Source organism: Leptonychotes weddellii, chromosome 6 (genome assembly GCF_054177405.1).
Source record: "Leptonychotes weddellii isolate Sample4059 chromosome 6, ASM5417740v2, whole genome shotgun sequence".
Classification (NCBI taxonomy): domain Eukaryota; kingdom Metazoa; phylum Chordata; class Mammalia; order Carnivora; family Phocidae; genus Leptonychotes; species Leptonychotes weddellii.
In genome coordinates this window covers 116,725,342-116,743,830 of record NC_138374.1, presented here as the reverse complement: position 1 = coordinate 116,743,830, position 18,489 = coordinate 116,725,342, and the positions used below count along the sequence as shown (strand labels likewise).

At 47.6% G+C, this 18,489-nt stretch overlaps 2 protein-coding genes across 14 annotated transcripts in view; one reads left to right on the top strand and one right to left on the bottom strand.

The window, feature by feature from the left end:
* Positions 1-14,429, bottom strand: part of SRGAP2 (SLIT-ROBO Rho GTPase activating protein 2) — a 226,719-nt gene extending 212,290 nt beyond the window's left edge. For 10 of the 12 annotated variants that reach the window (XR_014146567.1, XM_081825140.1, XM_081825144.1 and 7 more), the window contains exons 1-2: positions 14,298-14,429; positions 11,925-12,533 (exon numbers count right to left, since the gene is read on the bottom strand). Coding sequence is in view for 11 of the 12 variants with exons in the window: in XM_081825140.1 (XP_081681266.1) it covers positions 11,925-11,991 (67 nt within the window). In the remaining variant the exon portion in view is untranslated. Of the gene's footprint in view, positions 1-11,924; positions 12,923-13,480; positions 13,626-14,297 lie in introns of those variants that run through there. The other 2 variants (XM_081825141.1, XM_081825142.1) reach the window with 2 other exon arrangements.
* Positions 14,430-14,441: 12 nt separating this feature from the next.
* FAM72A (family with sequence similarity 72 member A) overlaps positions 14,442-18,489 on the top strand; it is a 12,533-nt gene continuing 8,485 nt past the window's right edge. For both annotated transcript variants that reach the window (XM_031037366.2, XM_006741807.3), the window contains exons 1-2: positions 14,442-16,080; positions 18,369-18,446. In XM_031037366.2, coding sequence (XP_030893226.1) covers positions 15,929-16,080; positions 18,369-18,446 — 230 coding nt within the window. In that variant the 5' untranslated portion in view covers positions 14,442-15,928. The remainder of the gene's footprint in view (positions 16,081-18,368; positions 18,447-18,489) is intronic.

Genomic DNA, 18,489 nt, shown 5'->3' with positions numbered 1-18,489 from the left:
ATTCTTACTCAATTACATATCACGCTCTTATCTGCAATCTCCACAGGCCAGATAAGCCTGCTATCACATCATGTCCACAGAGCCTACAGAACACAAGTATCCCTCCCAAGTAACTCCAACTCTCATAAACATGACATCGTTTTACATTAAGTTGTGTGTGTGTGTGAGAGAGAGAGAGAGAGAGACGTGTGTGTGTGTGTGTGTGTACACACAGCTGTGCCCATAAGCCCCTGGTCTTCTAGGAGCAGTCAGGAGGAGATGTGGGGCCATAGCAGGTTAAAAACTTGGGAGGTTTCTGTTTCTACCTAGATAATGATTAACTCTTTTTACGGCTGAATATAGAAGAGCTGGCATTCTGGACTAGCAGTCCTGTTCCCCGGTCAAAAGAGCAAATAAGAGCTCACATGCACACATCTGACTCTTAGAATGAAATAAATGGGGGCGCCTGGGTGGCTCAATTGTTAAGCGACTGCCTTCGGCTCAGGTCATGATCCCAGGGTCCTGGGATCGAGCCCCATGTCGGGATCCCTGCTCAGCGGGAAGCCTGCTTCTCCCTCTCCCATTCCCCCTGCTTGTGTTCCCTCTCTCACTGTGTCTCTCTCTGTCAAATAAATAAATAAAATCATTAAAAAAAAAAAGAAAAAGAAAGAAAGAAGTGGTACAAATCGGTTTCAGGCTTTGGCAGTGGGAGGGCTACTGAAGTTTTAAGGAATACTAGGTGTTTTTAAATTGTGTCATTACCCACCTTAAAATATCCAGATCAAGAACCTCATTAATCAAAGCAACAGACACCATCTACCCAAAATGCTTCGATGTTTCACTGAAAATTGCTCACAGCAAAGAGTTGAGATAAGTTACATCACCACAAATCACTGAATAAATAAGAGAGATCAAGAGATACAGCACAATTGACTCCAACAACGACTAACACACAAAGCCTATTAATGTCGTTTAAAGATAAAACTTGAAGCCAGGAGTAGGAGAGATGGGCAGGAAGAATCTATGGTAGCCATTCTCTGGTTTCTATCCTTCCCTCGGGACGATAATCAACATGGAAACGCTACGTGGAAAGTCACTTTATAATAACCAGTTTTTGGTCCCGGGTCCTAAAAATGACGAAGCAAAGAACTAGTAATCCATCTTTCTACTTTCCCGCTGAGGTGGGAATACCAAAGGTGGAAGGACTTGTCCAACATTATGCAGCTAGTCCTCCATTATCCTACAACCGTCCCTGCCTCCCTGTGAATGATCTTTTTTAAGTGCCGTAATGATAAAAATATGAGCTGTCATTATTATTAATAGTACTCATTTAAAAACAACAGACTGTTTCTTAGCCTATTCATTAGGTGAAAAGAAAACAAACACAAACGCGAAAACATTTCAACTCCACATTACAGCATACCTCATCACAATCCCCACACAAATCCCTTAGTTGACAAAGGGCCTACCCCATGGAGAGGGGTACAAATGGCAAGATGCCATCCTACATCCTCAGAGAGCCTGGAGTCACTTCCCCCATAGCCCAGATGTCTATATGAACCCTAGTCCGGTTCCACATCCACATGGCCTCCCCCTAGTTTGTCCCAGCCCAGATGTCAGGGATTTAAAAGCCTCCCATTTCCCTATTGCTTAAATTGTAACTAAAGACAATCACCCCACTTCCTTTTTCTTTCTGCCCTATATGTGTGCATCAGCCAGGCAGACACAGCAAGCTCTGGGACCGGGGAGAACAAAGTTCAGAGAATATAGCGGGGTTTGTTCTTACAAGTGTGCCTGCTTAAGAGGGGCAAAACTGTCATCTTCAATATCTTAAGTAAGCAAGAGTAAGAATAAGCATGAAAGCTGGGAGAGCGTTAGAAATTTTCTGAGTCAAGCCCAAATTTCCTAGATGAGAAAACCAAGGCAGAGGGGGGTCAGTCGGTGTGTCCCAGAAAGACTTTAGAACACGGCATGAACTCCTTTACGCATCATGATCCTAGGAAATGAGAACTATCGACTAGAACAGTGTTAAATCACTTTGGGTTCATTCTTTCTCCATCTCCATCACTTAGCAGCTGTGTGCTTTGGAGTAACTTAGGTAGCCTCCCGGTGCCTTACCTGTGAAATGGGGATCATAAAAGCAGCTACCTCGTAGGGTTGTTGGGAGATTCATGAGTTAATATATGTAAAGCACTTAGAGCTTAAACATAAGGAGCGCTCAATAAATGCTAGCAACCATCATCTCCGTCAATTGTTAGCTAGGGCCAAGAATGACTGTCTCCATTTTATAGATGAGGACACTAGGGGCTTTGAGACCTGAGGTGAGTTACCCCCCAAATCACAGTGGTAAATGGTAATGCCAAACTAAAACCCAAACTTTCTGCCTCCAAATGGCACTCTTTCCCTTGGAACCATTCTCCCTGCACAGAACCCTGTAGTTCAATTTGTGATGACCCAAAGGGAGTGTTGCTCCAAAATAGGTACCTCAGTCAAGATGCCTCCCCAAAGAGCAGCTTACTCATCCGACAAGTTCTGGCCCAATACCCTCCACCCCAATCAATCAATCAATCAAAAACGCAAGGGAAGGACAAGTGGAAAAGGGAGATCTCTAAAGGATCCCAACGTTTGGAGAAACTGTTGCCAACTCTTTAGAAACAGGATGTATTTCTTAAAGCTCATGGCATGTCATGTCTTGGCCAGCTCATGATCTTGGATCCCTTTGTTTTCTGTGCCTTGTCTTCCTGTGGAGGCCTGGCTACCCAGACGCCCAGGGCTGGTGAGGTCATCCTCTACAGGGAGAGCACTCAGACCCTGCCCACCAAGCTGTGATTTGAAATGCAGGATCTGGGATCAGAGAGCAAAGACAAGGTCCCAACTTTCATAATGCCTCTCAGGTCACCTGCCCACTGATCAGTGCATCTTTAGAAGAAAAGGTTATTTTGAAAGACTGCCTTCTCCCTAACAGATGGCATCTTAAAATACACACACAGAAATGGAGGAGGAGCACTCCCCAGCTGTTTTTCCTTCCTCGCGAATATAAATTTCAAGTTCAGAACCATTCATTCACAATGTATAAACAAGGTCAAGGCTACTGAATACCAAATGACTTGAAAATCAGAGGGGAGTTTCTCCCTTTGGACCTTTCCTCCCCATCTTCCATAGATCATACAGCTGCTTCAAAGCAGCCAACAGCTCTCTCCAAACCCATGCTCCAAAAAAGTATCACAACAGTCCCTTTGCTGAGTCAACTCTGTTTTAAAATAGACCTCAACTTTCTCAGCTTTCGACTTCAAATATCTGTTTAAAATGACAAATCCTGGACAAATGTAGAATTTGTTTTGCTTCAATTACAGAAAACCCTACTTTTGTTTTACACTCTGCAATTTGAGAGTTAATATTTTTCTTGGTTTCCGAGGCAAGAAACGTGACTGATGAAATTTGATCAACTCAATTAGAGCTCCGGGACAGGGATTTTAAAGAGGGTAGAGGTGGGAGTAAATAAGGAAAAACACCCCCAACCCCGGGGAGCCTCCACGTGCTATACAGTATGTATCTTCCCCTCCATAATGACAGTCTTCACCATGTTTTGATCCACTCTGAATTTCAAACAACAGTAACATAAGAAGGCTTTTTACTGGAGTAGGGGGAGAAAGGCAGAAGCATGGCAGGGTCACATCCCACCTCAACTCAGAAAACGTTTGGTTCTATTTACAAGCATTTTTTAGTGCTTCTTTGTGCCAGAAGCTGGACACATGGCAGTGAATAAAAGGTCTGTTCCCAAGGTGCTCAGTGAGTTGTAAATAAAAAGATGTAAACAAAGAGATTACAATGTAATAGAATGAATGCAGTAATAGAAGCACCAGGACACTGCTGAGGAAATGCTCAGGGTGTGTTAATTAACCCTGTGCAGAAAGCAAGGGGAGATGTAGAGGAATCCCGCTCGGCATCCTGCACAGGATCACTGTGCAGAGAGAAGGGACAAGCAGGGAAGACTTCCTGGAGGTGGTGGCATCGAGGCTGGCTTTTAAAGGATGACTGAGCTTTCCAGGTTTGAGGAAACGGATCCATTCCAAAGAGAGGACACAGCATGGATAAAGCAAGAAGCATGAAATAATGTAATATGGTAAGGAAACTAACTAGGGGCAATTCAGCTTTGTGATGGTATAAAATTAAGCAGAGTAAGAGCAAAGTGATGGGTATAAATAGTCTTTTATGCTATAATCTTAGCATAATAGTGTTTGTTTTTTTAAAATCACCTTGGTGGGGGGCGCCTGGGTGGCTCAGTCGTTAAGCGTCTGCCTTCGGCTCAGGTCATGATCCAGGGTCCTGGGATCGAGCCCCGCATCAGGCTCCCTGCTCCGCGGGAAGCCTGCTTCTCCCTCTCCCACTCCCCCTGCTTGTGTTCCCTCTCTCGCTATGTCTTTCTCTCTGTCAAATAAATAAATAAAATCTTTAAAAAAATAAAAAATAAAAATAAATAAATAAATAAAATCACCTTGGTGGTATTGTATAAGATATATTGTCAAGATCAAATTAAGAAACTATTTTTTAAAAATCATTTGCAGTAGTTCAGGTCATACACTTCTGCATTCATCATTATATTCGATAATGTTCACCAAGAGCCACCATTTAGGGCTACAATACTGTTCTAGACACGCTCCTACCCGAAGGGTCCCCTATAACAAGAGCTACGTATTTAGCATTTACGATTTGCCAAACACTTGACACACATTCACAATAAACCAGCCAGGTAGGTCTTGCTATCTACGTCACAGGAGAGCATGCTTGGAGGAGAAGCTGAGTAACCTGAGCAAGGCCACAGGGCAAGGAGGTGACACTGACAAGGTTCCCACTGAGGGCCCGCCCCAAAGCCTGGGTTCTCTGCGTGGCACTACACAGCTTCAAAACATTCCCACCGAAGTCTAGAAGATGAGGGAAGGCTGAAAGACACATATTTAGTACTTAAGGTGGTACAAGGTGAGTGCCATGTGAGTCATCCCAGAGAAAAGGGTCCTTTCTAGTCAAGAGTGACCAAGGAAGGCACCCAGCAGGGTGAGATTTCAGCAGGTGAAGCTGTGGAGCTGGGCGGGGAGAAAGCAGCACCCCAAGAACAGCACTCGGACTCAGACTCTGGTGACAGCCCAGGTCCTAAATCCTGTCCCATCACTCACCAGCAGCAGCCCCTGGGCGAGGCACTGATTTGCCGGCACCTCAGTTTATTCATCAGCAAAATGGGACAAGAGCAATATATTCCTCTTAGGGTTAGTGTGAGGATTAGGAACAATCTATGTAAAGTATTTAGCGTAAGTACACGGTAAGCCCCAAACAAACAGCAGAATGGCAGTTAATAGTAGATGTGTTTCAAGTATGGCAAATAGTCCAGACAGGCCTCCAGTCCTCTCACAGTAAAATGAAAGATATGGTTGATGATAAAATTGAGACTAAGACTGAGGACCAAGTGAATATTCACCTGGGAAGCTGGTCTCTTCTCAGCAGGGAATCAATCATGAGAGGAAATAAGCCATATTCATGGCATTCTGAGCAGACCTCCCAGGGGAGCCCCCAGCCCCACCCTCTGGCATCTGGCTCACTTGTGACCCTTTCAGAAGAAGTGTGAGGCCCTAGGGACTGGCTCAAGCAAGGTCCTTAGGAAAAACAGTTACTGTCACTCGGATCAACGCCTAATGTGTCCAAGATTTTTTTTTCTTTTCTCACTCCCTCTATCCTGTACCTTTCCCCCACAAACACATAGTAATGGCTGAGGCACAATTATTAACCCAACTTCTCTGGGAGACTGTCTTTATTCACTAAGGCAATGAATAAATAAATAAATAAAATTTCCAGGAACCAATCCGGGTAGCTTGGTAGCTTGGATCACTATTTATTTAAATAGTTTTTAAATTTGGTAAAACCTGGCTTTTACTTATTTAAGTTGATGTCATTTCTATAATGTGGTTATTATATTACTCATTTAATGACATTATAATGAAGACACTCTTGGTGATGATGGTTCTGCTCACTTATCTTGATTGTGATGATTTCATGGGTGTATAACATATGCCAAAACTTACCTAACGTACACCTTAAACATGTGTGGTTTATTACATGTCAATTAAACCTCAATAAAGCTGTTAAAAAATACAGTAAAAATTTAGTAATTCATGTAATTATTAAAAGGCATAAAATTGTTATCCACATACAATGTTCATATTGTAAACATAAATATATATTCATAATATGAACATATGAGCATGTATATTTAAATCTTAACTCTAAAAAGATTTATCAGGACACAAGATTATGTAGAAATGCATACACAGGCTTGTAAAACTTGCCTGTAGCAGCAGTATTTGCAACAGCTAAAAGGTAGACACCACCCAAGTGTCCCTGGGAAAGATGAATGGATAAACAAAACGTGGTACACACGTACAACAGCCTTGAAAAGGAAGTAAAGTTCTGACAAATGCTACCATGTGGAGGAGCCTTGAAGACTTCTGCTGAGTGAAATAAGCCAATCACAAAAGGACAAATACAGCATGATTCTACTTACATGGGGTACCTAGAGCTGTCCGAGATACAGGGTTGGGGCAAAGGGGGATTGTTTAATGGGGACAGAGTTCAACTTGACAAGATGCAGAGTTCTGGAGATGGATGGTAGCGCTCATTTGCACAATGGGCATGTTCTAACTGCCCCTGAACTGTCCACTAAAGCATGGTTCAGATAGTCAATTTTATGTTGTGTGTATTTTCCCACCATGAAAGAGACAGAAGTTCCTACACATTACTGTAAAAGCAGTAAACGTGTTATTTTGTAATTCTTAAAAATGTTTTTTAAGTGCTCTCATTGACATTTCAATCAAACAATTTCTGAGGTGACTTTCCCAGATTCCCTAAAAGGCCAGTTCTGTAGCTGACACCAGATTAAAACTGTTCCCTTGCATTTTACTACCAGTAGAGATCTACATATTGACTTCTTTTTCCCCTGCCACGTGACCTAATACTTTCCTAACAAAGCCCTCGGAGGCCTGGGGTGGAAGGTAGGCACAATTCCCGTGAAGAAAACATCTCTTCTGGAAGAAGGGCTCCACAGGTACCACTGGCAGCCCATGTTTATCGGGAGTGAACAATGGGAGCATATGAGTCAGGAGCTGGGCACCTGCTGATTTAAAAGGGTGTGGACCCTACGGATCAGGGCTGGATCCGACTCTGTAAACTTCACAGCAGAGAAATGATTGGGCCTCGTCCTGGCTTTCAACCTGTGCGGGTGCATGACGATGTGGTCCTAACCACCAGATGGGCTTCTCCAAAGATATTTCTGTTCCCGTGCCCTAAGAGGACGCCTGAAATTGCAAAAGGGCTCCTCACAAACACAGTCTAGCCGCTGCTGCTTTGCACAGCACACGGCATCCCCAGCTCCTTGCCCACCACCTTCCTCCCGGTCTTCCAACCCTGACATCCAGAGCGCTCCGTTTTTCCCAGAGCTTCCTTTCCTTCCAGGAGTTCAGCTGTCTGCAGAGTCCTATTTTCCCTGAGCAAGGGAAGAGAAGCCTTCAATCATCTGGCAGGAAGATGATAGCATCTGCTTGGGGATTCCAAGGAGATGTTTTACTGCAGCTTTTCACAAACTGATTATATTTAAAGCTCCCTTGGGGAGTGGGGGCTGGGAGGAAAGAAGCTTTGGAGAAGACCTTTGTTGGCATGAGTGAAGAACCGCTCAGACCTCCCAGGGGAACAAGCTTGTTTAAACACCAGCAATCCACATTCCCAAGTGTGTGTGCACACACAGTATGTGTGGAGTTTTAAATTTCATCTCCTGCTCGGAAAGGGTCCTAAAGGGTTAAACTGTTCCAGGCAAAGGCCTGAGGCTTTTCTATCAAAATGCTCCAGATGGAAATTACAGAATTTCACTTCTCAGCTCTGTGCTGCATACATACCGCCCTTCTAAGACATTTAAAAAAAAAAAAAAAAGGACAAGACCCGCAATGTTCTCAAGAAAGAAAATTTGACTGCCCAGCACACAGTACCACTCTGTTTCAGAGGATTCCTCCTGGAATATTTGCATTAACTGTCAATCTTAAGCTTTCTGGGGCACTAGAAAAACTCAAGGTATGGCGAGGGTAAAGGAAAGGGGGTCCTGAGTAAGGAGAGGGCGACAGCGAGCCAGGAAACTATGCAGTGATGTGAAGCCACCCAGATTATTACCTCCAGTAACCAGGCCTTGCACTCTACCACCTTGTGCTGCTCCAGTCTTGAAAGAAGCTCACAGGAAACCGGCCAAAAGGCCTCAGGTTATGACCATGAACCTGACCAGGGCTGTCACGACTTTCCAGAGATTCATGTATATGAAAGCGTTTCATTAATTGGAAAGAGCCATGTAAAAGCATTAAGAATATTATTGCTTTCGAGTCAGACATTGAGAGGCATGAACTTTCAAAGGAATCTGAACACCCACAAACCAGAAACAATGATGGTTTTGAAGAAGGCGGCTACAGGGCAGGCGGACTAAGGAGGCACGCCCCTCATAAATGCACGCTGGGCGAGGGCTGGGGCTGGGGCCTCAGAAGCCCTTCAGGGCACATGCAAGCAGGTGGCGTCAAGCGAGGCAAAAGCCACAGGTTAGACAAGGTACCACAGAGTCCATTTCGAGTCCACTGGACTCAAACCATCTCTGACCGAAACAGGCAAAACCCACGACTCTGGTCAGAGAATACAAAACAGCTGCCAACAATTAGACACTTTACCTGTTCATTTTACAGAAAGGGAAACTGAGGTCTACAGGGTTTAAGATACCTTTCACCACTACTGGAGGAACGGAAACTAGAACTCAAGTTTCATTCCGAGACTTGTGCCCCATCATGGAACAGCTGGTGCCTTGGGGGTGAATGGGCATTGTGGCCTTATGGTTAGCTCAATGCAGCAGGAAGCCAGGCCCACTAAGCGCGGAGCAGACTGCGCCATGGGTGAGCACACATACCACTCCATTTCAAATGATTTTCATATATGCTCTCACTGACTCCTCACAACTGCTCAGGAAATGCACAGTATTTTGCCTATTTTCCAGTTAGGAAACTAAGGCTCGGACAAGTCACGGAATTTGCCCAAGGGGCAAGGTGAGCAAGTGACCAAACTGAGATTTGAAACCTAGGTCCCTTCAACTCAAAAACCTGTGCTCTTCGCCACCAGACCAAAAGGGCAGTTTTCCTTTTTATCTTGGCATCTGTGAGAGAGGACCAGCAGCAGTACCAGTCCCATGTAACACGTAAAAACCTGAAACTCGGAATTCTGACCGACGGCTTCTACCTAGTGGGGGAGCAGAGCCAACCTAGAACCCGGGTCCTTTGTCTCCAATCTCGATGCCCTTCCACGAAGAACCTCGGTTCTACAACATAAGCTCCGTAAGGGAGGGGTCTTTGTCTTGTCCACTGCTCTGTCGCCAGCCCCTAGAAGGCACTAAATAAAGGGCTGACGAATAAGGGAATGGAGTCGAGCTGCCAGGGTTTGGCTGTGTGACCTTGGGAAGGCTTCTCACCCTCTCTAAGCCTGTTTCTTCATGCACTGAATGCAGGGTAAAATAATATCTACGTTCCTGGTTGATGTGAGAATTCAACAAGACAACTCATATAAAGCACTTGGGACAGGCTGGGACATCATGAGCACCCAAACTGTAACCCATTATTATTATTACTACTGCTATTATTCATTGACAGATTTGGGCTTCTTACCGATTTCTTGTTTCCTACTCTGGTCAGATGATGTTTCACGGTAAGTAGGAACAGAATAAAGCAAAGAATTGGAAGTCGGTAACCTCCTTCTCATTCCAACTACCACCACCTAGCTGTGTGACCTTGGACAAGCCTCTTAATTTCTCTGTACTCTCCTCCACTATAAAATGAGGGACTAAATCATTTAAATCAGTTTTTTATCGGGCACCTTCTCTGAGTAAGACATCATGCTCGGCCACCTATAAAATTCTATGATGCTGAAGAGTGTCAGTGAAAATATCAGAGCAAAGCAAAACAGTCCCCTGCTTGCGGCAAGGTTGAAGAGAAACCCCAAATAGCCAACTGCATTACATCATCTCAATGAGCAATGTTTGTAAATACACAAGTGTTCAATTTTGAGACACTCGTGAGAAATCTTTCACCAATAGGAATCAGCAGACAAGGTTCTATTAACACCTATCAGCCCTGAACCTTCCAAAAAATAAACATGTAAAATCACTTTGCACCTTAGTCAAATGGTGTGCTTCTGGAGAGAAATCTGGGAAAGTCAAAGTTATTAACACTCCCTATGGCAACAGTTAAGAATAGGATATGTAAAAAAATAAGAGTGACATATCTGGTTAAAATGGCAAGGGGGATTCCAGGAGCAGAATACAGTGCATCTGGACAGGACACAGAGGCCAGTGGCCTATTGTTTACAAAAACAGGCCCAGATTATGAACAGTGACAAGAGGCCAAGACCTCAATTATAACTCACAACCACACCTCTCCCAATCCCTGTTCAACTGAAGCTATCAATCAATCAACTCCCCCATCTCTGTAATAAACCCACCAATATTTGCAGCCAAGTGGAGAGAAGGTCCCTCAGGGCACCTCCAGCCTTGACCAAGCTGATGACATTAAAAAGATCCTACAGGCAAAATGGGGACTTCAAACTGCATTCCAACCTTCCAAGAGATAAGGCAGCTGCCCATTTCAAGCTCTACACTATCCCCACCCCAGGCGATCATTAGAAGGGAGACATGGCCCTTCCCAAGTCCTCTATGATAGGAAAAGGTCTCCTTGCATTGGTGCAGGGAAAGAAGGAGGGGCCCCTCCCTCTGTACTCTGAAACAAAGGAAAACCCAGAGCTCCAACCATGTGGTGTAACATTCAAGGCCACCCACCTCTCCCACTCCCCAGCTGAAGTCTCAATGGGCTAGAGCACATGGCTCTTCCTAGTGGCTGCCCAGGAAGGGACAGTGCCTTGCACAAACACATCCTGGGGCTCTTTAACAGGCGGGAACCCTCCTATGGGAACGACTGGTTAAAAAAAGGTTGTCTGGGAACAGGCTCTGATTCATGCACCAAGTCAGGTAGTCAACTAAACGTGCAGACAGGTCAGCTGGTTTCTCTAGGTCCACATTTTGCTTTACCCTTCACATTTTTGCAGAGGGAAGTGGGCCTTTAAAAGCACGCCTTGTGGAGCAGAGGGTGACAACACAGAAGGGTTAAACAATTATGTCTTCCCATTCTCCAGAATCAGCACCACCCAGCAACCCTAACATCCCAACTCCATTCATGTTTAGGTGAGGACGGAGACAGGGTGTGAAATGACCTTATTCTTTCTGTTCGCTGATCTCTGATTGAATGCAAGGCAACCAGAGACCTGGCAGGTACAAGGTGCACCCAAGGTGGCTACAGACTTTCTGTGTCCGATGCCATAGCAAATGTCACCTTTTGATATAGTGCATCAGGAAAAACCCCCACCTCTTCCAGGGCTCCCCAAATGGTATACCTTCTCAAGGTTGCCTTTCTCTATCTGGACTCCTCTTCAACCTCAGAAATAAATTCCCAAACACCTGTCAGATTTCAGCTGTCCTTCAAGGAAACCTGACCCAGATACCCAGAGGCAAATTGCCGCTTTTCTCTCTCCAAGAACCTCCCGCCCCTCCCCCCATCCTATCTAGCCGGGGGCGGGGGGCGGGGGGGAGGACTGCCAAAATCAGGGCCAGCCCTACAGAACAAACCTAAAGCCCACTCTGAAAATTCCTTTCCAGAGCTGGTGGCCCCTGGCACAGCCCATCCCTCGGAGGCTCAAACCCACCTATGAAACCACCTCTGGGTTCAGCCTGCCCCCACCTGCTCCACCCAAAGAAATGAACATCCTGCAAATCAGGGTGGAAATACATGCCTCAATGGTCCACAGAGCATATGCATTATGCTATTTTTCAAAGCCCTTACCTTTGACCTGAGTATCGTACTCTGCTATGATCTCCTTATCCTTTTTGAATTTGGCCGGAGACGTCATGTTTTCCTTCTTTCTTCCAAATTCAAATTGTGAATTGATAGATCCACGGGAAAAATTCAACCACCGAAATCAATACCTCCAAGACTGCTTCTCCCAAGAGCAGAAGGGGCCCCCCGCGGTGGTCTCCAGCGCTCCGGGGAGCGCGGGCTGCGGGCTGGGCAGAAGGCTACGGCGGGCACATGCAGACGGTGGGCGCTGGGGCCGGGCGCGGCGGCGGCTGGTTCCTGTGCTAGAGCCGGAGCCGCAGCCTCAGCATTAGCCGGGAGAACTGCAGCGCCCGGAGGCTGGCCTGGGGTCTGACATCAACGACAGAGGCAGGGAGTGGAAGTCCTTCCGCACAACATGGTGTGGGGGGTGCGGGGGTGTGAACGCGCCCAGCTGTGTCCCCGGGAGGGAGTGGGTGCGTAAAAGGGTGCCGGGGAGGGCTGGGCGTGCTTCGCGGTTTTTTGTTGCACAGGCTCGAAGATGCTGCAAATCAAATCCCAAAAGGGAGCCGCAGCAGCGCAGACTGGATCGGAAGTCGTTTGCTCCGGTTCACTTGCCTGTAAATGCAGGGAAAAGGGGAGGGGGCGATCAGCCCCAGCGCAGATCCTAATCGCGGCGGGGGTGAGGTAGGGGCCGTCGTTCCAAGCCCGGCCTGGGCCCATTCATCTCGGCCAAACACCAACCCGGCCCACAGAGCCCGGCGCGGCGAGGTGCGGAGGAAGGAAGCTCCCTCCGGATTGTGTTTTAAGGCTGGAAGAAAACACTTCGGAGCAGCCGCCTGCGCGGGCTTCGGGTGGGGACTGCGGCGGGAACGCGGGGCTCCGGGCGGGGACTGCGGCACCTCGGCGGCCTCCGAGCCCCGACAGCGCTGGGCAGCCGCCAGCTGAAGGGAGCACTCTCGGCAGTGGCTCCGACGCGGCCCCTGATCCCCGGCCGGGGCAACTCCCTGGACATCAAAAGGGATCAAAGCCAGGGAGGGACAAGCCACCCGGGCACAACTTTTCTTTCCCTCCCGCCCCTCCTCCCAGTTGTTTTGTTTTTGGTTACTAGCTTCTCTTGGCAGCAAAATGTTTCGGGGGGGTGGGGGGAGAGACCTGCAGGAAAAAGCCTGCTCGGCACGGGGCACATCCAGGAAAACAATGTGGTCGACAGAAGCAGGAAACGGGTTAGAGGCTAGGGTCGGAGTCGGGAAAACCCGGGGGCGGGGGACGGAAGGCAGCCACCGCCTCCCCCAAGCCAGGGACGAGAGTGACTCTTAAATGCCACCCCCGATATTTTTTGTCACCATTGCCCAGAGATCCCTGATACCGCACCCAGACCCAGGCTGGGGGAGGGGGGGGTCGGAAGGGTGGCAGTCCCGACTCCTCGCACCAGGAGGTGCCGGAGGAAATCCCGCCCCGGCCCAGGCCCGGGAGGCGGGAGGGAAGCAGCGGTAGCTCAGAGTCGGGCGTCTTGCTCCCCACCGTGCCGCAGCGGCTACCCTCCCTCCTTGGTCGCCCCTTACCCTTTCCTTGTCAGGAGGCGGCGGGGGGGTGCGTGGGGGGGCTCCCGCCGGTGTCTCCCACTTCCCGCGCCCGGAGGAAGAGGGAGCCCAGGCGGCGTGGTGGTTCAGGCGGGCAGGAAGCGGGGAGGGGGGTGTGAGGTGGGGTCCAGAGGCTGCACGGGAGCCGGGGATAACTGGAGCCTCAGCACACGCTTGGGAGGTGGAGAGAGGGTACGGGGGGGGGGGGGGGGTGAGGAGACTACCGTGGGCCACGATGTTACATGAAGTGTAAGGATGTTAGCAACTTGGGGGACCCGCTACCGGTCTGGGAACCGGGGTGCGTAAAAGGAGCCGTTCCAGGCGGGCCGGGGGCTGGGACAGGGCAAGAGCCCCGGAAGCAGTGCGGAACAACTATCCTTCTGGGTACTGGGCTGTAACCGGCTGTCTGCCAGGGCTTGGAGACAGGGGAAGAGGATACCGGATGGTTACGGGTGATGCTAGCGACGGTTGCCCAAAAGTGGACCAAGGCTGCCCGTGTGCAGAGGACTTGGGGAGGGGGCTGGGTGCGGGCTTCGCGGCGGCAGAGTCCCAGGGCAGAGTCCCAGGCTGTGCGGTGAAGGGCAGAGAGAGATGCAGTCCTGAGAAGTATTATGGGCTGTACTAGAAGATTTGGAGAGGGTCGGGGGGGAGGGGGTCTGAGAGATTCCGGGCGGCACGTCTAGGCGATGCCGCCAGCAGCATCCGCACCCTCTCCTTCCCGCCCCTGCCGGGGTTTGTTCAGTCAGGGCTCCAGCCCGGCGGCCGGGAAGAGGAAAGGGGAGAGGGAAGGAGCCTTTACCTGGCTCTGACGCGACGGGTCTCGGGCCCCCGGCTCCGCTTCCCACTCTGAGATCTCCTCCCCTCTTCCCCGCCACCCGCTTCTACGCAGATCGGTCCCCTAGTCCCCTGAGGAGCCTCCGCCAACTCCGCAGGACCCCGCCGGGAAGCAGAGCCCACCCCCTTACCAATCACCGCCCGTTTTCTATCGACCGATGGGGCCTGTAGCCAATAGGAATAGCTGATCCCGAGAGGACTGGAATGAGAAGGAGGAGCTGGCGAAACTCGGAGGTGTGACTAGCACCACCGAGGCGTGGTCACAGAGTAAGCTCCTCCCCGGGTTGCCAAGCCCTAAAGTAGAATTAATGGGCGGGGTTAAAGTGGAACCAACAGCCAAACACAAACTCTTGAGGGAAAGCACGACCAATTGGACCAGGGTAGAGAGGAGGGGCGTTGCGGAGAATTTTAGCCAATAGAGAGTAGAGATCTCGGGACTGTAGAAAGTCTTCCAATAAGAAGTGCGAAGGGCGTGCCTTGACTCTTTCACTGGGGCGAGAGTAGGATTTGCCCAAAACTCCCGGGGCCGGCCAATGAGAGCGGAGGCGGAGCCAAGCTCGACCAACCATAAAGCTGAGCTGATCACAGCACCGTTACTGAGGCGGGGCGTAGGGTCTCCAAGCCACTAAGATCTCAGCAGGGGAAGGCTCCGGAGCCTTCCAATGCGGGACGCAGGCGAACTCTAGTTCTCCCAATCGGTGCGCGGCGCCGGCAATTCAAACTGACAGCCGGTTGGAAAGGCAGAGAGAGCGGAAGAGGGAGCAAAAAACGACGCGTTCGGTGACAGAGCCCCCAGCGCCGACTGAGCCCCAAAAGCGATCTCTGCCCCGTCCTACCAACCCCACCGCGCGCTCCGGAGCGGCCGCTCGGAGGGAGACCTAAGGGGACGGCGGGGGGCACGAGGGAGAGCTGAGGGACGGGGGACCGAGAGAAACGGCGCGAGAGCCAGTCAGCACGCTGAGGGCTGGGGGCTGCCAGGAGAGAAGTGAAGCGGGGGCTCGCGAGCGAGCAGAGCGGGGGAGGGTCCCGGGAGGACTGAAGAGAACCGGGGTTCGTCCGGGTGGGAAAAGCCAAGGGGATTTCTGGATCCTGGGAAGAGGAGAAAGATTTCCAAAGACGAGGCGTGGGTAGGGACGCTTGGCCGGCGATCCGGGGGAGGAGGGGGAGGAATTGGAGCGCTCGGAGGGAGGGGCTTAGGAGGAGAGCTTTCCAGGAAAGACACTGCTGGAGAAAGTTTAGGGAATTGCTAAAGGGGCGGGGGCTGAAGAGTAGAGGAGCCTTTTTAGACGCGAGGCTGGGGGGCCTACTGTAGAGAAGTTCCGCAGGCCCCTTGCAGCTCGCCGCCCCCGCAACTTCAAACCCCACTCCCTTCCCCGAAAATTAAAAGGAAAGCCACATATGCTGCTTCGCCCTGCTCCTCCTCAATAAATATTACTTTCACCCTCCCACGGGAAAACAGAAAAGAACTCATTTCCTTCCCTAAAGTTTAGGGCTCAGAAAAGCTCTAGACCTCGCAATTTGATTTTTAACCTGGGGGAATCAAACTAGGAAAGTCTCCTCTTTCAAAATCCTACACCGCATCCTTCCCGGGACGCCATGTCTACCAGCACTTGTAGTTTCAAGGACCGGTGCGTGTCCATCCTGTGTTGCAAATTCTGTAAACAAGTGCTCAGCTCTAGGGGAATGAAGGCTGTTTTGCTGGCTGATACTGAAATAGACCTTTTCTCTACAGACATCCCTCCTACCAAGTAAGTCATGCTAGTGGCGGGCAACGGTAGCCTTTAAATGGGAAAAGTGTATGCTTTGGACCTCTGGGAGTCAACAAGGAGGTTATCATTTTGGTGTTCCAGCCACTCCCAACAGTCTGATGATCCCCTTGGATTATAACTAAGTGGGCAGACTGTCTGGACAAAGTCTGTGGTTTAGCCAGAGTGGTCAGTCCTGATGTAATGCTTCTAGTTCAGTTATAGTCATGTGACCACATCCCTGAAGTTGAATCCCTGGCGCTGTGCCCTGCCCAACCATCTCACTGGATCAAGTCCATGACCTAGACCCTAGACTCTAGGTAAAGTCAGGCAAGATTTTCTGTACTGTTAGAGAAAAGAGGCCACTAAATTTTTCATTTTTATCCATGAAGTTTTAGGCCAAAAAATATTCATAATTTTCTGCCATTATTTGCGATTGGCAGGCTGAATCAGATCCATTGTCCATGTAAGTTGGTGTTCTTTTCTCAAAAATCTCTCTCCTAATGAGCGAGAAATAGATTTGTATGCGATGAAATGGAGACTTAGCCCCGAAACAATCCTTGTCCACTATTTCAGATACCATGCATTTGTTTGCGTAATTAAATCCTCTTAAATTCTGTTTTCAGACACTACCCACTTTTGTAGGTAGAGTCCTTAAGAATTTGCTACCGATTTGGAAGAATAGCCATTTTATTTGACTCAAATACACCTTTTCTGGCTCTAAAAGGTACTTTCTCTTTCCATGGTCAGCATATATATGCCCTTACATAATTCTCAAAATTTGGGTCTTCATCATTAAAGTGAAAGAGATAAAATATGGGTGAACAGCTAGTCTTTGGACACAGAGCCAGAGGAAGCAGGCCAATAATCATAACACTTTAAAATGAACTTTGCAATGATAGAAACTTGAACATTTTAAAAATCTACTCCAAACTGTGAACTGTTCCTTTCTTGAAATCTTTTCTGAAGTGGTTTAAGTGTAGTCATGCCTAATGGCAAAGCCAACAGCTCTCACTTACTGCAAAGATATTTGGGTTACTATTTTGAGTACCTGTGTGTGTGTGTGTGTGTCTGTTGCAAAAAGAAAAAGCACTAGACAATAAATCTAGAACCTACTATTGCACAGGTTCTATGATTTGTTGTCTAGGGCTTTCTCTTTTTAGTAGCGCATCCACACAGATAACACACATGCACACAAATTTAAAATATTAACCCATTCACCTTTGCAATAGATGTAGTAAACAATAAGATGAGGGCTCAGATAGGTGAATTGTTAGAGGTTAGACCAGAGTCTAGAATAGAACCAGGTTTTTTTTCTATTGTCTATTCTTCCTTGAAGGGGTTATAACAGTGATGGATTAACGTGCTAAGATGTGTATGAATTAATGAACACATTAAGATTTTTTAAATGGAAGTTTTGTTGCATTTATGGTAAGCTCACAAGTATTAACTGACTCTTACAAAATATATTATTGTTCTACTTTAGAGTCTCTTTCAGCCTTTTTGGGCCTACAAAATTCACGCTAAATCACAACCAAAAGTACACTTAATGGCAAGGATATGAAAAAACTGGAACCCTTGTGCATTATTGGTAGGAACATAGAATGGTTCTGCTGCTATGGAAAATAACATGGAAGTTCCTAAGAATTGAAAATAGAATTACCATATGATCCAGGAATCCCAGTTCTGGGTGTGTGTATATATCTGAGTGTGTATTTATATTTAGTTATATATATCCAAAAGAATTCAATGCAGGATTTAAAAGATATATTTGCACACACATGTTCTCAGCAGTATAATTCACAATAACCAAGAGATGGAAACAACACAAATGTTAATTGTTCATCAGCAGATGAATGAATAAACAAAATGTGGTATATGCATACAATATAATATTATTCAGCCTTAAAAAGGAAGGCTATCCTGCTGAATGCTACAGCATGGATGGACGTTGAGAACATTATACTAAATGAAATCAGCCAGTCACTAAAAGACAAATACTATGTGCTTTCACTTACATGTGCTGTATAAAATAGTCAGATTCACAGAAACAGAAAGTAGATGGTGGTTGCTGAGGGCTGAGGGAAATGGGGAGTTGTTTAATGGGTATAGAGTTTCAGTTTTGCAATATGAAAATGAACTGGAGATTCATTGCACAACAATGTGAATACACAACACTTCAGAACCGTACACTTACAAAATGGTTAAGTTAGTAGATTTTACATTATATGTGCTTTTTACAACATTTTTTTAAAAGTACCTTGACTATTTCTGCACATTTCCCTCTCCAGTGCTGTGGACTTCATTGGAAGATGCTATTTCACTGAAATCTGCAAATGTAAACTGAAGGACATCGCATGTTTAAAATGGTAATTTTTTTTTTTTAAAGATTTTATTTATTTATTTGACAGA